Consider the following 15,959-nt stretch of genomic DNA (forward strand, 5'->3'; position numbering starts at 1 on the left):
ATATGATAAGATGGACCTAACTCAATTTTAGAGGTAAAGTCAGGGAGGTAGTCCCGAAAACACTGACATTTAATATGGAAGTTGAGGATGCCTAGAAATTACCCAAATAAAGAAGTACTGGAGAGTAGTTCAGGCAAAGGAATAGCACTGCACTTTGGAGGAAATGAAAACAAGTGTGCCTCGAGTACCACAAGAAGATAACAGCTGAGACCAGTGCTCAAAGGTCTTTTCCTCACTATGAGGACCATAACCTGATCATTCTGCCACTGGCCCACTCTTATTTCCCCCATGGCTCCAAGGAATAAATTATTTGCAGTACTAGCGCACAACCCTTTAAAATGAATAACTTAAATTCTGCAAACAATTTCACCAGTAGAGAGGATGTCGATAAGATACATCTTTTATAAGATTATAAATTTCATCTGTATTTTAACAACCTGAGGCCAGAGACCACATCTTATATAATATCCCACCATCATTCAGAACACCTAGCAATGTACATAGCAAGGGTCTAATGACTAAGTCTGCCATTTGGGGAGAAGAGCTGTAAGATAAGAAATTTATGTGTTAGTAGTCTCGATTTTTTCCTATGTTAAGAATTACTTCCCCATTCATATATCCTTATCTACTTTAATTGGATGAATAAAAACATGTTGTCTACGTTACAGATGAAAGATGAGCCAGTTCTTCAGAGATGGGCTGGAGAACGAAAGAAGGCTTGAAATATCGGGAGCTAGATAATAGAGGTCCCTCACCTCCCAACTCTAAGAACAAATGTGCTATTTCTCTTTCTTCACAGAAAGCTTACTTATGGGAATAAGTTAAACTTATTTCAAAAGAAGGAATGACTTTTACTTGGATTGTGGCCAACTACAATGAAATTCAGCCACTTTCCTCTTAAAAGTCATTCAACTGGAAATCTTATCAGTGGGAAATTCTCTAAGGGCCAAAGATTCTATTTTCTGTAACTTAACAGTATTTGTATAACATTTTTACTTCTAAGATTCACTACCTCTCATCCTCTGTACACACATACATCCCACAATCACACCAACCCAATGAGCTGACTCCTAACAGAAGTGATATAAAATTTTTTGGACTCTAAAAGTCCAAATAGGGGCACCGGGATGGCTCAGTGGGTTAAAGCCTCTGCCTTCAGCTCAGGTCATGATCCCAGGGTCCTGGGATCGAGCCCCAAATTGAGCCCCACATCGGGCTCTCTGCTCAGCAGGGAGCCTGCTCCACCCCACCCCACCCCCGCCTGCCTTTCTGCCTACTTGTGATCTCTGTCTGTCAAATAAATAAATAATCTTTAAAAGTCCAAATATGTAACCACACAATATAACATCATTTACGAATCTTTGCTTCTCGTATATAACAACACTGGAGGGCAGGAAAAGAGAATCACCATGCCTTCCAAAGGAGGCAAGAGATAGTGAGCTATCCTCATCAGAATGACTAGTTGGGATAGCAAGTATCAAAGCACAACACACCTACGGAAGGAATACCATGAGCAAGGGACTACGATAAGAACAGCACTGGAAATATCAAGAATATAGCCCAGTCCTTGCCCTCCAGAAACCAACAGTCTAAAATGGAGATACCCTGAGGGAGTGGGGGTAAGTGGAAAGAAAAGTCACAAATCAATCATCAAAGACTAATGATCCAGCATACGAGGACACAAAATCTACAAGGAACTGGGAAGAAGGCAACAAATCCCCAACTTCCTGAGTATAATTATCCAAGTCCCCTTTCATTTATTACTCTGTCATATTCTCTCTCTGTCTGCACATAATGCACATGCCTAAATAAACTTAATCATACTAAAGCCCCCATATCTTTAACAAGCATGTCCAGATTAGAAATTCTAATCTAACCTAGATTAGGTTATGACTAAGCCTATTATTTTGAAGTCATCTCATTCCATATTTACTGAAACAACCAGTTAGCTAAGTACATCATGACTCCTTAAATGGCACAGGACAAAGTCTTGGGATATTGTATCAGACTCACTTTTCTTGGTAAATTTTTTTTTAAGATTTTTATTTATTTATTTGACAGACAGAGATCACACGTAGGCAGAAAGGCAGGCAGAGAGAGAGGAAGGGAAGCAGACTCCACGCCGAGCAGAGAGCCCGATGCGGGGCTTGATCCCAGTACCCTGGGATCATGACCTGAGCTGAAGGCAGAGGTTTTAACCCACTGAGCCACCCAGGTGCCCCTGTAAATTTTTTTTTTAAGATTTTATTTATTTACTTGACAGAGAGAGATCACAAGTAGGCAGAGAGGCAGGCAAAGAGAGAGAGAGAGAGAGAGAGGGAAGCAGACTCTCCACTGAGCAGAAAGCCCAATGCGGGGCTTGATCCCAGGACCCCGAGACCATGAGCTGAGACGAAGGCAGAGGCTCAACCCACTGAGCCACCCAGGCGCCCCTCTTTGTAAATTCTTAAATGGGAAAGTAAATTAAAGGGTTTGGGGTTTTTTTAAATAGTGAAAAAGGATAAGAAGTGGTGCATCTATATATAGTTTCGTTTGTATTTATATCCAGGGAAACACAAATTGGTTGGGAGTAGAGAGAAAAGGAAATGAGAGAGTAAGACAAGTCAAGTTCAAACAGACTGAAAAGGCTGAGAAAACTGAGAGGAGACAGATTTTCTAAATTTCAACAAAGAAAATGCAATACTTTTGTAATAAGAAAAATGTCGTTCCTTTTAGAAGACTATATGAAGGCTCAGCATGATAACAGTATACAGTTCAATATTATTTATATTACTATATGAAGGATATAATACTTCAATTATGATAAAATACAGTGAAAAAAATCAGTACCTACATTTTTTTTTAAAGATTTTATTTTATTTATTTGACAGAGAGAGAAAGACAGCGAGAGAGGGAACACGAGCAGGGGGAGTGGGAGAAAGAGAAGCAGGCTTCCTGTTGAGCAGGGAGCCTGATGCTGGGCTCCATCCCAGGACCCTGGGATCGTGACCTGAGCCAAAGGCAGATGCCTAACAACTAAACCACCCAGGCACCACCCTGGTACCCACATATTAATCTCAACCTCCTTCCCTAATAAATCTTTTTGTAAATTACTAAGAAAAACTGAATGGGGGGAGAGGGCTCTGGGTGGCTCAGTCAGTTAAATGGGCAGCTCTTGGTTTCAGCTCAGGTCATGATCTCAGGGCCATGGGATTGAGCCCCAAACAGGGCTCTTCACTCAGCAGAGAGTCAGCTTGAGGATTCTCTCTCTGTCTCCCTCTGCCCCTACCCCAACTCTCTCTCAAATAAATAAATAATCTTTAAGAAAAAACAGGATTAAGTTCAGATAACATAAGTTTTTGTTTGTTTGTTTTTTTCAGATAACGTAAGTTTTGAATGATCAAAGTGTTTGCTTCTCTGTCTTTTACAGCCATTTTAGTACTTATTTAGTTTTCATTGAGAATGGTTATGGAGCAGAAGACTGTTTTTTTTAAAAAAGATTTTCTTTTTTTTTTTTTTTTTTAAGGGAGTACCTCTCATCCTCCAATACATTCACTTCCTTCTCTGGGTGTTTCAGAGTCTTATTACATAGTCAAACTTTACTCTTTAAACCTCCCTTTGATGTATTTATACTAGATATACAGAACTGAAGGCTGCTGAAGCTTACAAAGTTAAGGCTGAAATTTATATTTTCTCCTTCTAGACCTGTCTATATGGGAAGGTTTAAGGGCAGACCTGCCCCAAAACAACATGAAGTAACTGAATGACCCTTCCTCGGCAAGAATACTGAGCATATAGGATTATTCTAGAAAGAAATCCTGCTGTGATACCAGCTGATCACTAACATTTGCTGATTAAGGATTAAGACCTCTTTTGATACTGCTCTAATGCTGGGTTATTAGGTAAAAATGTACCCCACTGTCATGACCATGACATAAGGTTCAATGAAAAGGCTGGGCCAGATCAGTCAAAAAGCAAAAAATAGACAGTTCAGCTTTATGATAATCTTTGTCTCCTGCCATATAGTTCAAGGAAGTGAGGATCTTTTAATGAGGAATTCAGGACTCACAGTATGCTACCACACTGTAACCAGCAGGACTCCAAATAATGTATCAATACCTGGTCTAAATTGTTAAATTTTAAAAAGTAACTTCCAATGTTAAAAGAATGCAAGATCTCAATGTCTCTTTCAGATAGCAACATATTCTCATTTATGAATTTCGAAGGTGGCCTGCATAGTTGAAAGCACTCTGAAACAGAGAACCACAACCCAAAATAGCCTGAACACTTTTGTTATCTCAACCAATGGGCAGTTAGCCATTTATGCTTTCCTCTTAGTATATATATTTGTTTCAGACACAGCCCATAATAAATTCTATTAGAGTGTTCAAATTCAGCTGTATCAGATGTTTAAAAGCTGGAGAAGAAAAGTATTCATTGCACAAAATTTCTATTACAGTATTCTTCACATAAAAAATAGAAACTATATATATGTTCACTTACTTAAAAAAAAATCATAAGGTACAGCTATGGTCACAGCCAGCCACTGGAAATTAAGTAATGAACACAAAAGATGTGGTCCCTGACACTGAGGAACCTACAATGTAGCAGAGAAAACAAACCCTGACCAAGTATGGTAAATATTACCAGACCATGTATACCAGCTATGCTGAGCTGCATTAAAAAAAAAAAAAAAAAAAAAAAGGCATAACAAAACCCTCTTAGTTGTGATACATATAAAGCGTAAGCATTTTATATGTATATAAATGACCAGTAATTAAATAAGTATCTGAAATGATCAAACTCCTTTTTTAACAAATATACAAGAAATATATAAAATCCAAATAGTTCCCATCCTCATAAAAGTAGTTGTTTTAGAGGCACCTGGGTGGCTCAGTCATTAAGTGTCTGCCTTCAGCTCAGGTCATGATCCCAGGGTCCTTGATCCCAGGATCAAGCCCCACATCAGGCTTCCGGATCCGTAGGGAAACCTGCTTCTCCCTCTCCCACTCCCCCTGCTTGTGATCCCTCTCTTGCTGACTCTCTGTCAAATAAATAAATAAAATCTTAAAAAAAAAAAAAAAAAAGTAGTTGCTTTAATGCTGCCCTTATTCCTGGACTGTAACAGAAGGATGCAACTTAAGATACTGTGCTTAATACCAACAAGATTTTTACTCTAACTTTTATTCTGTCCTCTTAGAGTTATTCCAGTGCTATTTATAAAACAACTTTGGAAAAGCCCAACTTTCTACTGTGCAGATATATAAACAAATATATTTTTTAAAGATTTTATTTATTTGAGAGAGAGAGCGCACACACACAGGCAAGCGGGAGAGGGAGAGGGAGAAGCCAACTCCCCACTGAGCAGGGAGCCCAACAAGGACGTGGAGCTGGATTTTAGGACCCCAGGATCATGGCCTAAACCAAAGGCAGATGCTTAGCCAGCTGTGCTACCCAGGCGCCCCTAAACGAATATTTAAATTGGGGCCCTACTAAAATTAAAAAGATGGTTGTAGAAACATTATTATCTTCAAAACTCTTCTGTTCTCTCAATCGCATGAGTAAATGTTAAGTATTATTAGAACAAAGTTCACAATCTGAGTCATTCATTTATTTCTTTTGATTCAAGGTTTTCATTTTTCAAATGAAACTTCATGATTGCCCAAAGAATCCACAAACCTACCTTAAATACTATGTAAATACAGAAATCCTATAAAAGTACTTTAAATACTATTAGTTCTAAGAGGCTTTCGAGCTGAGCAGCCATATATACTATAAAAAGCCTTTATCTGTTTTGCAGGCATTAATACTTCTTTGCTGATCTGTAGCTACTCTTGTGTTTTTTTCTAAAGAAAAGCTGCAAAATGGAATGTTGCTGTGAAACAGATCCCTACCTTCACACCAGTCTTTTAATATATGGACCCTTCATTGCAGGCCTTGCCAAAGCCAGGCTTTTAACAGGTAATTTTGCCAGGCCCAGGTCACATGGAAACTCTATGACTAACAGCATTCTTGTTGCTTCAAATTCTAGGTGGAAACCTTCCACTGATATTTAACAGCTTTGCTCTAATTGGACACAGAATAGTGCAGTAGAGTAAGCAAAGGGTACAGAGTAAGAGAAACAGAGTTTGGGTTCAAGCTCTCCGACTAACTAGCTTCGCCACTGAGGGCAGATTACTTAAATTCCCTAACCTACAGTATCCTCATCTGTAAAACTGGGACCATCACAATATCTACCTTAAAGGATTACTATGATAGTGTAGATGAAAGTGTTTTATTAACTATAAAGGATTATACAAATGTTCTTTATATTCACTTGATTACTTTTTTCCTTAATGTAGAAATATGTTCATTTTAAAAACTAAAAAATACAGAAAAATATTAAAAAGGAAAAAAAATCACCCAGAGGCCTATCACCATTGTTGTTATTTTATTTATTTATTTATTTATTTATTTATTTATTAAGATTTCTTTTTTCCAGGGTGCCTGAGTGGCTCAGTGGGTTAAGCCTGTGCCTTTGGCTCAGGTCATGATCTCAGGGTCCTGGGATTGAGCCCCACGGCTGACTCTCTGCTCAGCAGGGAGCCTGCTTCCCCCCTTCTCTCTCTGCCTGCTGCTCTGCCTACTTGTGATCTTTCTCTTTCTGTCAAATGAATTAAAAAAAAAAAAAAATATATATATATATATATATATATATATATATATTTCCCCCCTCAAGTAATCTCTAGGGGCAACATGGGGTTCAAACTCTACAACCCTAAGATCAAGAGTCATATGCTCTTCCAACTAAGCCCAGCCAGGTGTCCTGTTGTTATTTATTTTAACTGAAAAATATCTAACATCAACCAAGAAAAAAAAATTACAGCAAAAATAATTTCAGATGCTAATATCGATCATTTACAAATGACAAAATTAATTGCCGATCTCTTTTTAAGAGCAGAACAGTCTTCCCCATCTATCAGGTTAGGTTAAAGACAATGCTGCTATTTGTACCAGAGCTGGTCTCAAGAGGGTATGATATATGGGTGAGGCTCATAAAAGCCAAGGCCACAAAAACTCCCAAAATAAATATTTCATGAGCCCAAGGAGAAGTTACAACACATGCCCTCAGATGCAATGGAGAAGGCAAAGGGTCTGAAGCCCCATTAATAAAACTACCACAACTATGGGGTCACAAATACTGACAGATGGCCATGGGTCACTTCAATAGAAAAAAAAGAAAAATTTATATACCATGCTACAAGACAGGCAGTCTAAGACTTCTGACTTTTTCACACTGCTCACAGAATCTCACCCTTGGAACTTCTTACCCTTCCTCTGTTTTTCCTTCTTTCTCTTAGCTCCCCTTCCTTGTTTTATTATTACATTAGAATCACTCTCTGTATTTAAAATGGCCTTATTCCATATAATGGAAAATTATTCAGCAACAAAAAGGAATGAAGTTCTGATACATACTATATGACCCCCTGGATGAACCTTGAAAACATGCAAAGTGAAAGAAGTCAGACATGAAAGACCACGTTTTATGATTGCATTAACATAAAATGTCCAGAATAGGCAAATCCACAAAGACAGACAGTAGACTGGGGATTGCCTAGGACTAGGAAGGTGGGGGATGGGAGAGACTGAGTGACTTGGGTATGAGGATTCTCTGTGAGGGGACACAAACTTCCTAAAATTAGATTGTAGTGATGGTGGCACAACTCTGTCAATATATTTAAAAAACAAAACAAAAAAAAACCCACCTAATTATCTACTTTAAATGGGGGAATTGTATGGTATGTGAATTATATCTCAAAAAAACTGTTTTTTAAAAAATGGTCTTGTTCAGGATTGAGTCCTGAGTTGAAAAAAGGACATGTGAATAATTTCCCATCCTAATCCTCCCTAAGTGTGCAGTCAAAGTGATGACTCCGTTGTGATGAGGTGTGCGCGTTAAGTGACCAGACTAATTGTTTAGCAAATACACATGAAGTTGTAAATCCAAATGAGTTTTGCCCCTTAATGCCTTAAGTCAAAACGTGGTCCTCAGATGCTCAATAATTCTACGCCTTTGTCTGGGTAGTTCTTTCTGCTTATAATGCCTTTCTTACCTCGTCTTTAAATCAAATCCCACCTGTCTCAAATGTTACATCCTCCATATAGCCTTCTGGATTCTCCCCTCAAAAGTAATCTTACCTTCCTCTGAACTTCCAGGGTACTTCACTTCCTTACAGTCGCTTAGTCCTTGCAGTCCAGTATTGTACTTACTTTGCCCAGAATCCTACACTGCTTTGACATTAAAAGGGGGTCTCAATAAATACCTATTTGGTAAAGGAAGGATGATGCTTAACAATTGACAATTTCGTCTTCATCTGGTAAACTTTAATTCTGGAAAAATCCAAAGCTCATTTAGACACAAGAACGGCACATAAAATAATAGGGCTAATGGAAAGTCCACTGCAGATGAAATTTTCTTGACTAATTTGACATAGGTATGTAAATAATCTGAGAGAAATTCTCAAACAGAAGCGCTGGAACAAAAATATAACCTCCCAAGGTAACTGAAAGAAACCTGAATTATGTAAGTTCCATAATATTCGTTCAAAAATCAGTTTCCTTATTTTATAATAACACCATGTTTTTTCCTAGAAAAACCTGAGAGTTCTTTTTTTTTTTTAAGATTTTATTTATTTATTTGACAGACAGAGATCATAAGTAGGCAGAGAGAGAGAGAGGAGGAAGCAGGCTCCCTGCTAAGCAGAGCTATGTGAGGCTCAGTCCCAGGACCATGGGATCATGACCCGAGCTGAAGGCAGAGGTTTTAACCCACTGAGCCACCCAGGCACCCCAAAACCTGAGAGTTATATCATCAAGTTCTATTAACTCTTCCTCTACTATATTTCTAATTAATTCCTTCTCCATTTTCCCTGCCACATCCAAAGCCCAGGGCCTCATTATATTCATGACCAACCAGTCTAAAAGGTCTCCTAATTTATCTTGCCTCCCACAGTTCCCTCTTTCCTTCAGCAATACTTAATGTGTGCAGTGTTGAGGGGAGGAACCGGGGAGCACATAAAGAAATATCAAATGAGGCCTGTTCTCCAGACACAACCTGAATATCACAATATTCAGTAACATATATAAGGGCCACAACTGGCACTGAGAATTTCAAGCAGTGGGCAGGTCGTCCAGCCTCCAGAGAACACAACCTATGCAGTCTCCCTGAAACCCTGTAACACTATTCTCATCCCCTCTCCCCTCCCACTGTCTTTGTTCATCTTATTGGATAAGGCCTTCTGTTAAAGTGCCCATATGTCATACACTGACTTCGTCTCTAATTTCTCTCCAACTTACTTCCTGAGCTAGTCCAGACAATATACTTGTTGTAACCTGGAAATGACTTACCAGTACCTTTGTTCATTATTGACTAACAGCACAATCCTCCCAACTTTCTCTCTGCTAATTCAGATCTACCAGCAATCCCAAGTCCCTTTTCTTGTATGTACTGGGATATAACTGTACGTAATTTTTTTTTTCAGCTCCTGACTGGCCTTATTTCTTTAGTATTTGTCTCACAATGTCTTCGCAGTGTTTCCTAACAAAGCATGTATCACAACCACCTATGGAGCTTCTAAAAAATACAAAAGGCCTTGAGACTACCCCATGAAGAACTCCACAGTTAAGTCTGAGATGGGAGTTGGACATCTTTATTACTAAAAAGCCCCACAGGTGATTCTGATGCACAGCCCAACCTGAGAATCGCTGATTTATTACAATGCTCCCTACGCAGCATTCAATTCTTATTAATTCATGCAATGAAGCTCATAAATAACTTTTCTCTAAATAGCCTAACCAGATATCAACCTCTAGACTAAACTAGCTCTGTTCCAAGTGCAACATGTGGTTTTAAGATTTCATTTCCTGAAGTACTCCATGGAGGGACACTATTACCCTGTCTCTTTACATTGTTTCCTATTTGTTGAAAAATGGAGGCCTGGAATGCAGCCATGTTAGACAACACTACATAAGAATGTACTCTGGAGTCTTAGATTAAAATTAGATATAAAAAGAACAAGAACAATGTAGAACTAGATGTTCTGAATGAAGACAGTATTCTTACTGAATAGATTCTTTCTAAATCTACATAGAAAGAATAAGAATTTGGTCAATAGAGTTCCCCCCCATCTTCCCAATGATCAGTCTCTCCAAATGCCTGAGAAGGGACCCAAAGACTAAAGACTTTCAGCAGCTACAGTGCTCCTGGTGCAGTCAGGGCTCTAATCAGATAAGTAACCCAAGCCCCACCCAGACCCACAGTTGCCTCCCAACCTGCCAACTACCCTGACACGAACTATTTACACAGCTCGGTGGGGGAGCAGCATGAACTTTTTCCAAAGTTGTCCCTCACAGGCAGCAGCGGTCTGAGTCACCCACCCAGGGTGGGAAAGAGAGTGTGATATTCGTCAGGGAAGTGTTAAAAGACTGGTCACAGCACCTCTTTCCCCATTTCAGGAGTGAGCTCCGCCTCCCCTAGGCACCACCTAAGTTATGAGTCACAGCTCTGGGCTACAGGGGTCTGCAAGGGCCACTCAGACACCCACGAAAGTTGCGGGTCGGGGAGGAGACGCCCCGTCCTTCTCTCCGGCAGGGGCCGCAGATCCCAGATTCCACAGGCCTCTCCCAGCACTCCATCTTGCTTCCTGCCCGGAGGAGGGGCCGAGCAGGAGGGCCCCCGAGGCTGGAAAGGCCCCAGGGGGCGGAAGCCGTTTGACAGCAGGTAAAGCCAGGTGGAAATCTCCACGGGAGGGAATAAAATGAAAGGCGGCAGGTGAAGCGAAAGAGGAAAGAGGACTCGTAGTCATGAAGTACTGCATAAAGAAATTGGCCGGTGTTTGAGAGTGCCAGAGGTGTGAGCCGAAGTAGAAATGCCTAGGCAGGAAGGAGGAGCCCGGGAGACGGACGAGTGGCCAGGAAGACAAGTGGACAAAAGAGCCAGACTTGGGGAGCACGGGGGGAGCGTGGCGGGTGAGGCAGGTTTCAGGGTGAGGGGCAGAAGTACTAGAAAGGTGAACAGCGCGGCTCAAGTAAGAATCCCTGGAAGGAAAGGCGGGGAATCCGTAGGGGAGCGCGCCAGCTCATAGGCCAGACTGGGGAGGCCTAAAAAGGAGCTGAGAGCAAGGCTGTCAACGTGAGGGGCGACAGCCTGCTGAGTGAAAGGGGCCATCAGACACCCTAACAACTATCATTTACCGAGCGCCTACTATGGGTCACAGGCTGCGCTGAGCACTTTACAAATACCCACCTCGCTGAATCTTCACAACAAACCCGCAAGGCAGGCATTTTTATGATTGCCCCCATTTTAGAGATGAAGAAACTGAGGCCCACAGAAGCTCTGGGGCTCGCTCAAGGTCACAGAGTGGGGGGAATCGGCGTTCGAACCCATGACCATCTGGCTCCAGAGCCCACGCGTAAAGCCACAGGGAGCTAGCCGGCGAAGGGGACCCACTGGGATGTCTCCTGACCCCGCTCCCGACCCCAGACCCAGCGCGCTCACCCGGACAAGGTTGCTGACGGCCGCCTGCACGGCGGCCACGGGCGCGGTGAGGTCAGGGATGGCTTTACCGTCCACCTCGCCTTCCTCGTGCATGATCACCAGGTGCGAGATCTGCTGCGCCACCGGCTCCAAGATGCTCTCGATCGTGCGCGTATGAAACACCGGCATCGCGGCGGCTAGCGGGGCGGCGAACCGCGGGCTACAGAAAATTGGGAACGGCGGGGCCGGGAACCCGCTGAAAGACAGACTGCGAGCAGCAACTACGGAGTCCGGGCTTCCCTCGGCGTAACCAGCCCCGCGGGCGCCCCGCCCCCATCGCGTCGTCGCACCCAATGGCAGCACCGCTCAAACCGGGGCCGCCACTCCTATTGGTCCTGCTTCGAGATGCTCCGCCCTCTCAACCTCGCCGCCCAGACACCGCCCCGCCCCCATTCCCAAGGGAGGGGCCTGGGATTGGGGCTGCGCCGCAGGGATTGCAACCGGATTCCGGAGTCCTAACGCGGGGCGCTCCTTATAAGGACATGGTGGGAGCGGAGCGTGCGGCTGGAATCAGTGGCCCCGCCCCCAGGAGCCACCTCCCGCTTGGGCTCTGCAGAGCTCCGCCCCTCTGCAGAATCACCTCAGCGGGGCGGGGTCTCCTTACCTCAGGCGGCGCTGGGGTCTCGGGAGACCACGGAGCTGTAGGTCTCTCTGCCCCGCCTCCTCAACTTTTCCCTTTGCACAATGCCTTCAAAATAGTCTTTCCATTTCTTCTCAGTAATACATGAAAATGTTTTTGGTAAAACATTCAAATAATAGAAGTGCATAGAGAAACAGGAGTGTCCCATTCATTCACACACACGTTCCACCGACTCCCTCAGAGATACTCACTGTTAACAGTTTAGTGTGTAGCCTTTTAGACTTTTGCCTATTCGTTTTCTTGTACATATATACTTCTAAGTAAGTGGGATTAAACATTTCCTGGAATTTGATATTTTTCCCCTTAATTATTCCCCCGGTCATCTTTCACCATTGATACAGGTCTACTTCACTCTTTTTTTAGTAGCTGCATGGTATTCCAGTGAACGAAATCAAACAATTTATAGAACTTATTTCCTAGTAATGGACATTTAGGTTGAATCCTGTTTTTCAGTATTAAAAAACAATTCTGCATGAGCATCATTGTACTTGTCTCTGTATTGGGCACGTGTGTATTTCTCTAGGATAGATACCTAGAAAGGAAGTGAAAATTTAAAAAGTATATACATTTTGTATTTTGATAGGACCAAATTACTAATCCTCTCACAGTGCACTTTGTGTACATCTTATGAATGTCTTCCTCATCTCACACTCTCTCTTGCCCAAGCTTTCCCATGCGGATGTAATACTTTCACTAATACATCCAAGCTGAAGATCTTCAAGTCAAATGAAAGTAGTTGTCAAGGTGCCTGGGTGGCTCAGTTGGTTAAGTGTCTGTCTTTGGCTCAGGTCATGATCTCAGGTCCTGAGATGGAGTCCCACATCCAGCTCCCTGCTTAGTGGAGTGTCTGCTTCCCCTCTCCCATTCCCTCTACCCTTCCTCTACTCATTTTCTCTATCTCTCTTTCAAATGAATAAATAAAATCATTTTTAAAAAGGGGGGAAAAGGAAAATATTTCTCAAGGTCCCACATTTTGCGAGAGGCAAAATAGTCTTATAGACAATGGAATTCTTTATCCCTCTATTTTAAGTTAACATTTATTTAGTACTCTGTAAGTACTAAGCATTGTATAAGCCCTTATTCAAATTGAGGTATATGCAGTATATATTATTTTATTCTCCCTCATTTTATAGGTAAGAAAACTAAACTCTGCAGTTTACCCAAAATTTCACAAGGGTCAAGCTACCCAATTTGTGGGACCCAGTACAAAATGAAAACATGGATCCCCTTGAGGAATGACAGTAAAATAGGGGCACCTGGGTGGCACAGTCATTAAGCATCTAACTCTTGGTTTCGCTCAGGTTCTGATCTCAGAGTTGTGAGATCGAGAGTTTGCTAGAGACTCTCTCTCCCTATCCCTCTCTCTGTGTCCCTCCCTGCTCTCTAAAATAAATAAATCTTAAAAAAAAAAAAAAAAGATTCTAAAATATAAAATTTGTTCCTTTCTTTGGCAGTTTCTCTCTCAACCTGTAATGGTATTTTTAACTTACTATTTAATGTCACATTAACCGGGGCACCTGGGTGGCTCAGTGGGTTAAAGCCTCTGCCTTCAGCTCAGGTCATGATCTCAGGGTCCTGGGATTGAGCCCCACATCGGGCTCTCTGCTCAGTAGGAGCCTGCTTCCTCCTCTCTCTCTCTCTGCCTGCTTCTCTGCCTACTCGTGACTCTCTGTCAAATAAATAAACAAAATCTTTAATGTCACATTAACCTGATCAGAGAGATACCTTTTAAATAAATACAGAACCCCACAGGAACTTGGGCCCCATGCAACCCACTGGCTGCCTGGAGCCCCCTCCTGCCAGCTGCTAGACTAATGTACTGTTCCCAGCTAGAAGCATGGAAGCCAAGTCAGGCATCTCCCCTTCCCACAGGACTTCCCCCACAACCCACAGCAGATGCCTGATCTCAAAAGGCATCTTTCCCTCCACACTGAGGCTTGCTCAGTAACTGGATCAAGGGAGGGAAGGAGGCCCACTGCCACCTTGGCCCAGCTGCCAAACATGCTTTAGCACTAATAGCTTGAGTTGAGAATGACCACCATAATGCCTCACCCCTAGACACTAAGGGGAGCACACTTGAAATCCTACCCAAGAGGAGAAACCAGCTGTGATCGTTGGACAGGAGTGGGGAGAGGGAGGTGATGTGGGGTGGGAATAGGGGACCAAGACATTGGGGTAGATGACGTATTCACAATCTCCAAAAATCACTGATGGAGTTTCTCTTTTGAGCTTTTTCCTACATTTCTTTCTCAACTAGAAAGCTTTATCTGCTTGTCTAAGTCTTACCTACTGTGGTAGGTAAAATTCTAAGAGGTCTGCCTAGATTTCCTATCCCTGGTATAATCCGCAAGACTACAAATGTAATGAATTTCACCTCCGTGGAAATGTTTGATATAGCACAGTTGACCTTAAAATAGGAAGAGTATCCAGGCAAGTCTGACCTAATTACATCAGCCCCTTTAAAGCAGAAAGTTTTCTTTAGCTCTCCACGGAAGAAGAAGTTAAAAATTAGAACCATAAGGATTTAACAAACTGTCACTGGATTAAAGTTGCAGAAGGCCACATGTCAAGGAATGTAGGCAGCTTCTAGGAGCTGTGAGTGGACTCTGGCTGACAGACAGCAGGAAAATGTGGACCTCATTCCCACAGCTGCAAGGAACGAAATTCTTCCAACACGAAGAATGATCCTGAAACGGATGTTCCTGCAGAGCCGCCAGACAAGAAGAGTCCATTCGACACCTTGATTTCAGACTGCTTCTGAGCATTGAGCCAAACCACACCATGGAGGACAAATGTGTGACCTTCACAATTGTGAGACAATTCATGAGTGGTATGAGGAATTTGTTACATTGCAATGGAATACTAATGTACCTACCTTCAAGGCCTACTTCTAGTTCTTTCAATATGACTTCCCACCACAAAACCCTGGCATAAACTATTGGTAACAATCCTTTTTCCTTCATAACACTTGCCACAATTATCACACGACCATTTTACACATTTCTCTCCTCTATTACAGAGACTGCTAGATGTCCCCAATATTTGTTCTATTCTTTCTCCACAGGAACAAAACCCCAGATTTATAGCTAAGCATTTACCCACACCATTCCAATTTGACACATGGTGAGTTACAAAGCTTTGGTTTTTCTCATCTCCAAAACAAGGATAATAATCTTTTCAATCTTTTTTTATGCAAAGGGCTTAGCACATAGTCAGCATGAGAAAAAGATGTTAAGTGAGGTCAATTCACAGCCAACACTGGACTAGGAACCATCGTGAAACTAAGTCACAAATAATGTGGTGAAGGCCATGTAGTCATGTACCAACTAAGAAGAGATCAGCATGGCCCTAAGGATAAGAAAGAATTTATGGGACAGTGAAACTAAATCTGGCCTCAAAGGAAGAATACTGTTTGGTTAGGCAGACAAGAGGCAGATGTTCCAGAATGAGCAAGCCTGGAGGTGGGAGCACATTCCGGGACAGTGATTACAATAAAATTGTCTACCCTTTCTCATGGGGGAATACATTCCAAGACTCCCAGTGGATGCCCCAAACTGCAGATATTATCAAACCCTATATACCCTGTTTTTTCCTACACGTACATACCTATGATAAAGTTTAATTTATAAATTAGGCACAGGAAGAGATTAACAACAATAGCTAACAATAAAGTAAACAATTATAGCAATTACAGTACAATAAAAGTTTGTGAGTGTGGTCTTCCACCCAAAATATCTTACTGTACGTTGTTTGCCTTTCCTCTTA

General features: G+C 42.0%; 1 protein-coding gene across 2 annotated transcripts in view; it reads right to left on the reverse strand.

Moving 5' to 3' along the window:
• The window catches only part of VCL (vinculin), a 116,788-nt gene extending 104,855 nt beyond the window's left edge, over positions 1-11,933 (reverse strand). Inside the window, exon 1 of one of the 2 annotated variants that reach the window (XM_059169844.1) lies at positions 11,516-11,933. In XM_059169844.1, coding sequence (XP_059025827.1) covers positions 11,516-11,683 — 168 coding nt within the window. In that variant the 5' untranslated portion in view covers positions 11,684-11,933. The remainder of the gene's footprint in view (positions 1-11,515) is intronic. The other variant, XM_059169845.1, reaches the window with a different exon arrangement.
• Between the last annotated feature and the right edge of the window lie 4,026 nt (positions 11,934-15,959).

Source organism: Mustela lutreola, chromosome 4 (assembly GCF_030435805.1).
Source record: "Mustela lutreola isolate mMusLut2 chromosome 4, mMusLut2.pri, whole genome shotgun sequence".
Taxonomy (NCBI): Eukaryota; Metazoa; Chordata; class Mammalia; order Carnivora; family Mustelidae; genus Mustela; species Mustela lutreola.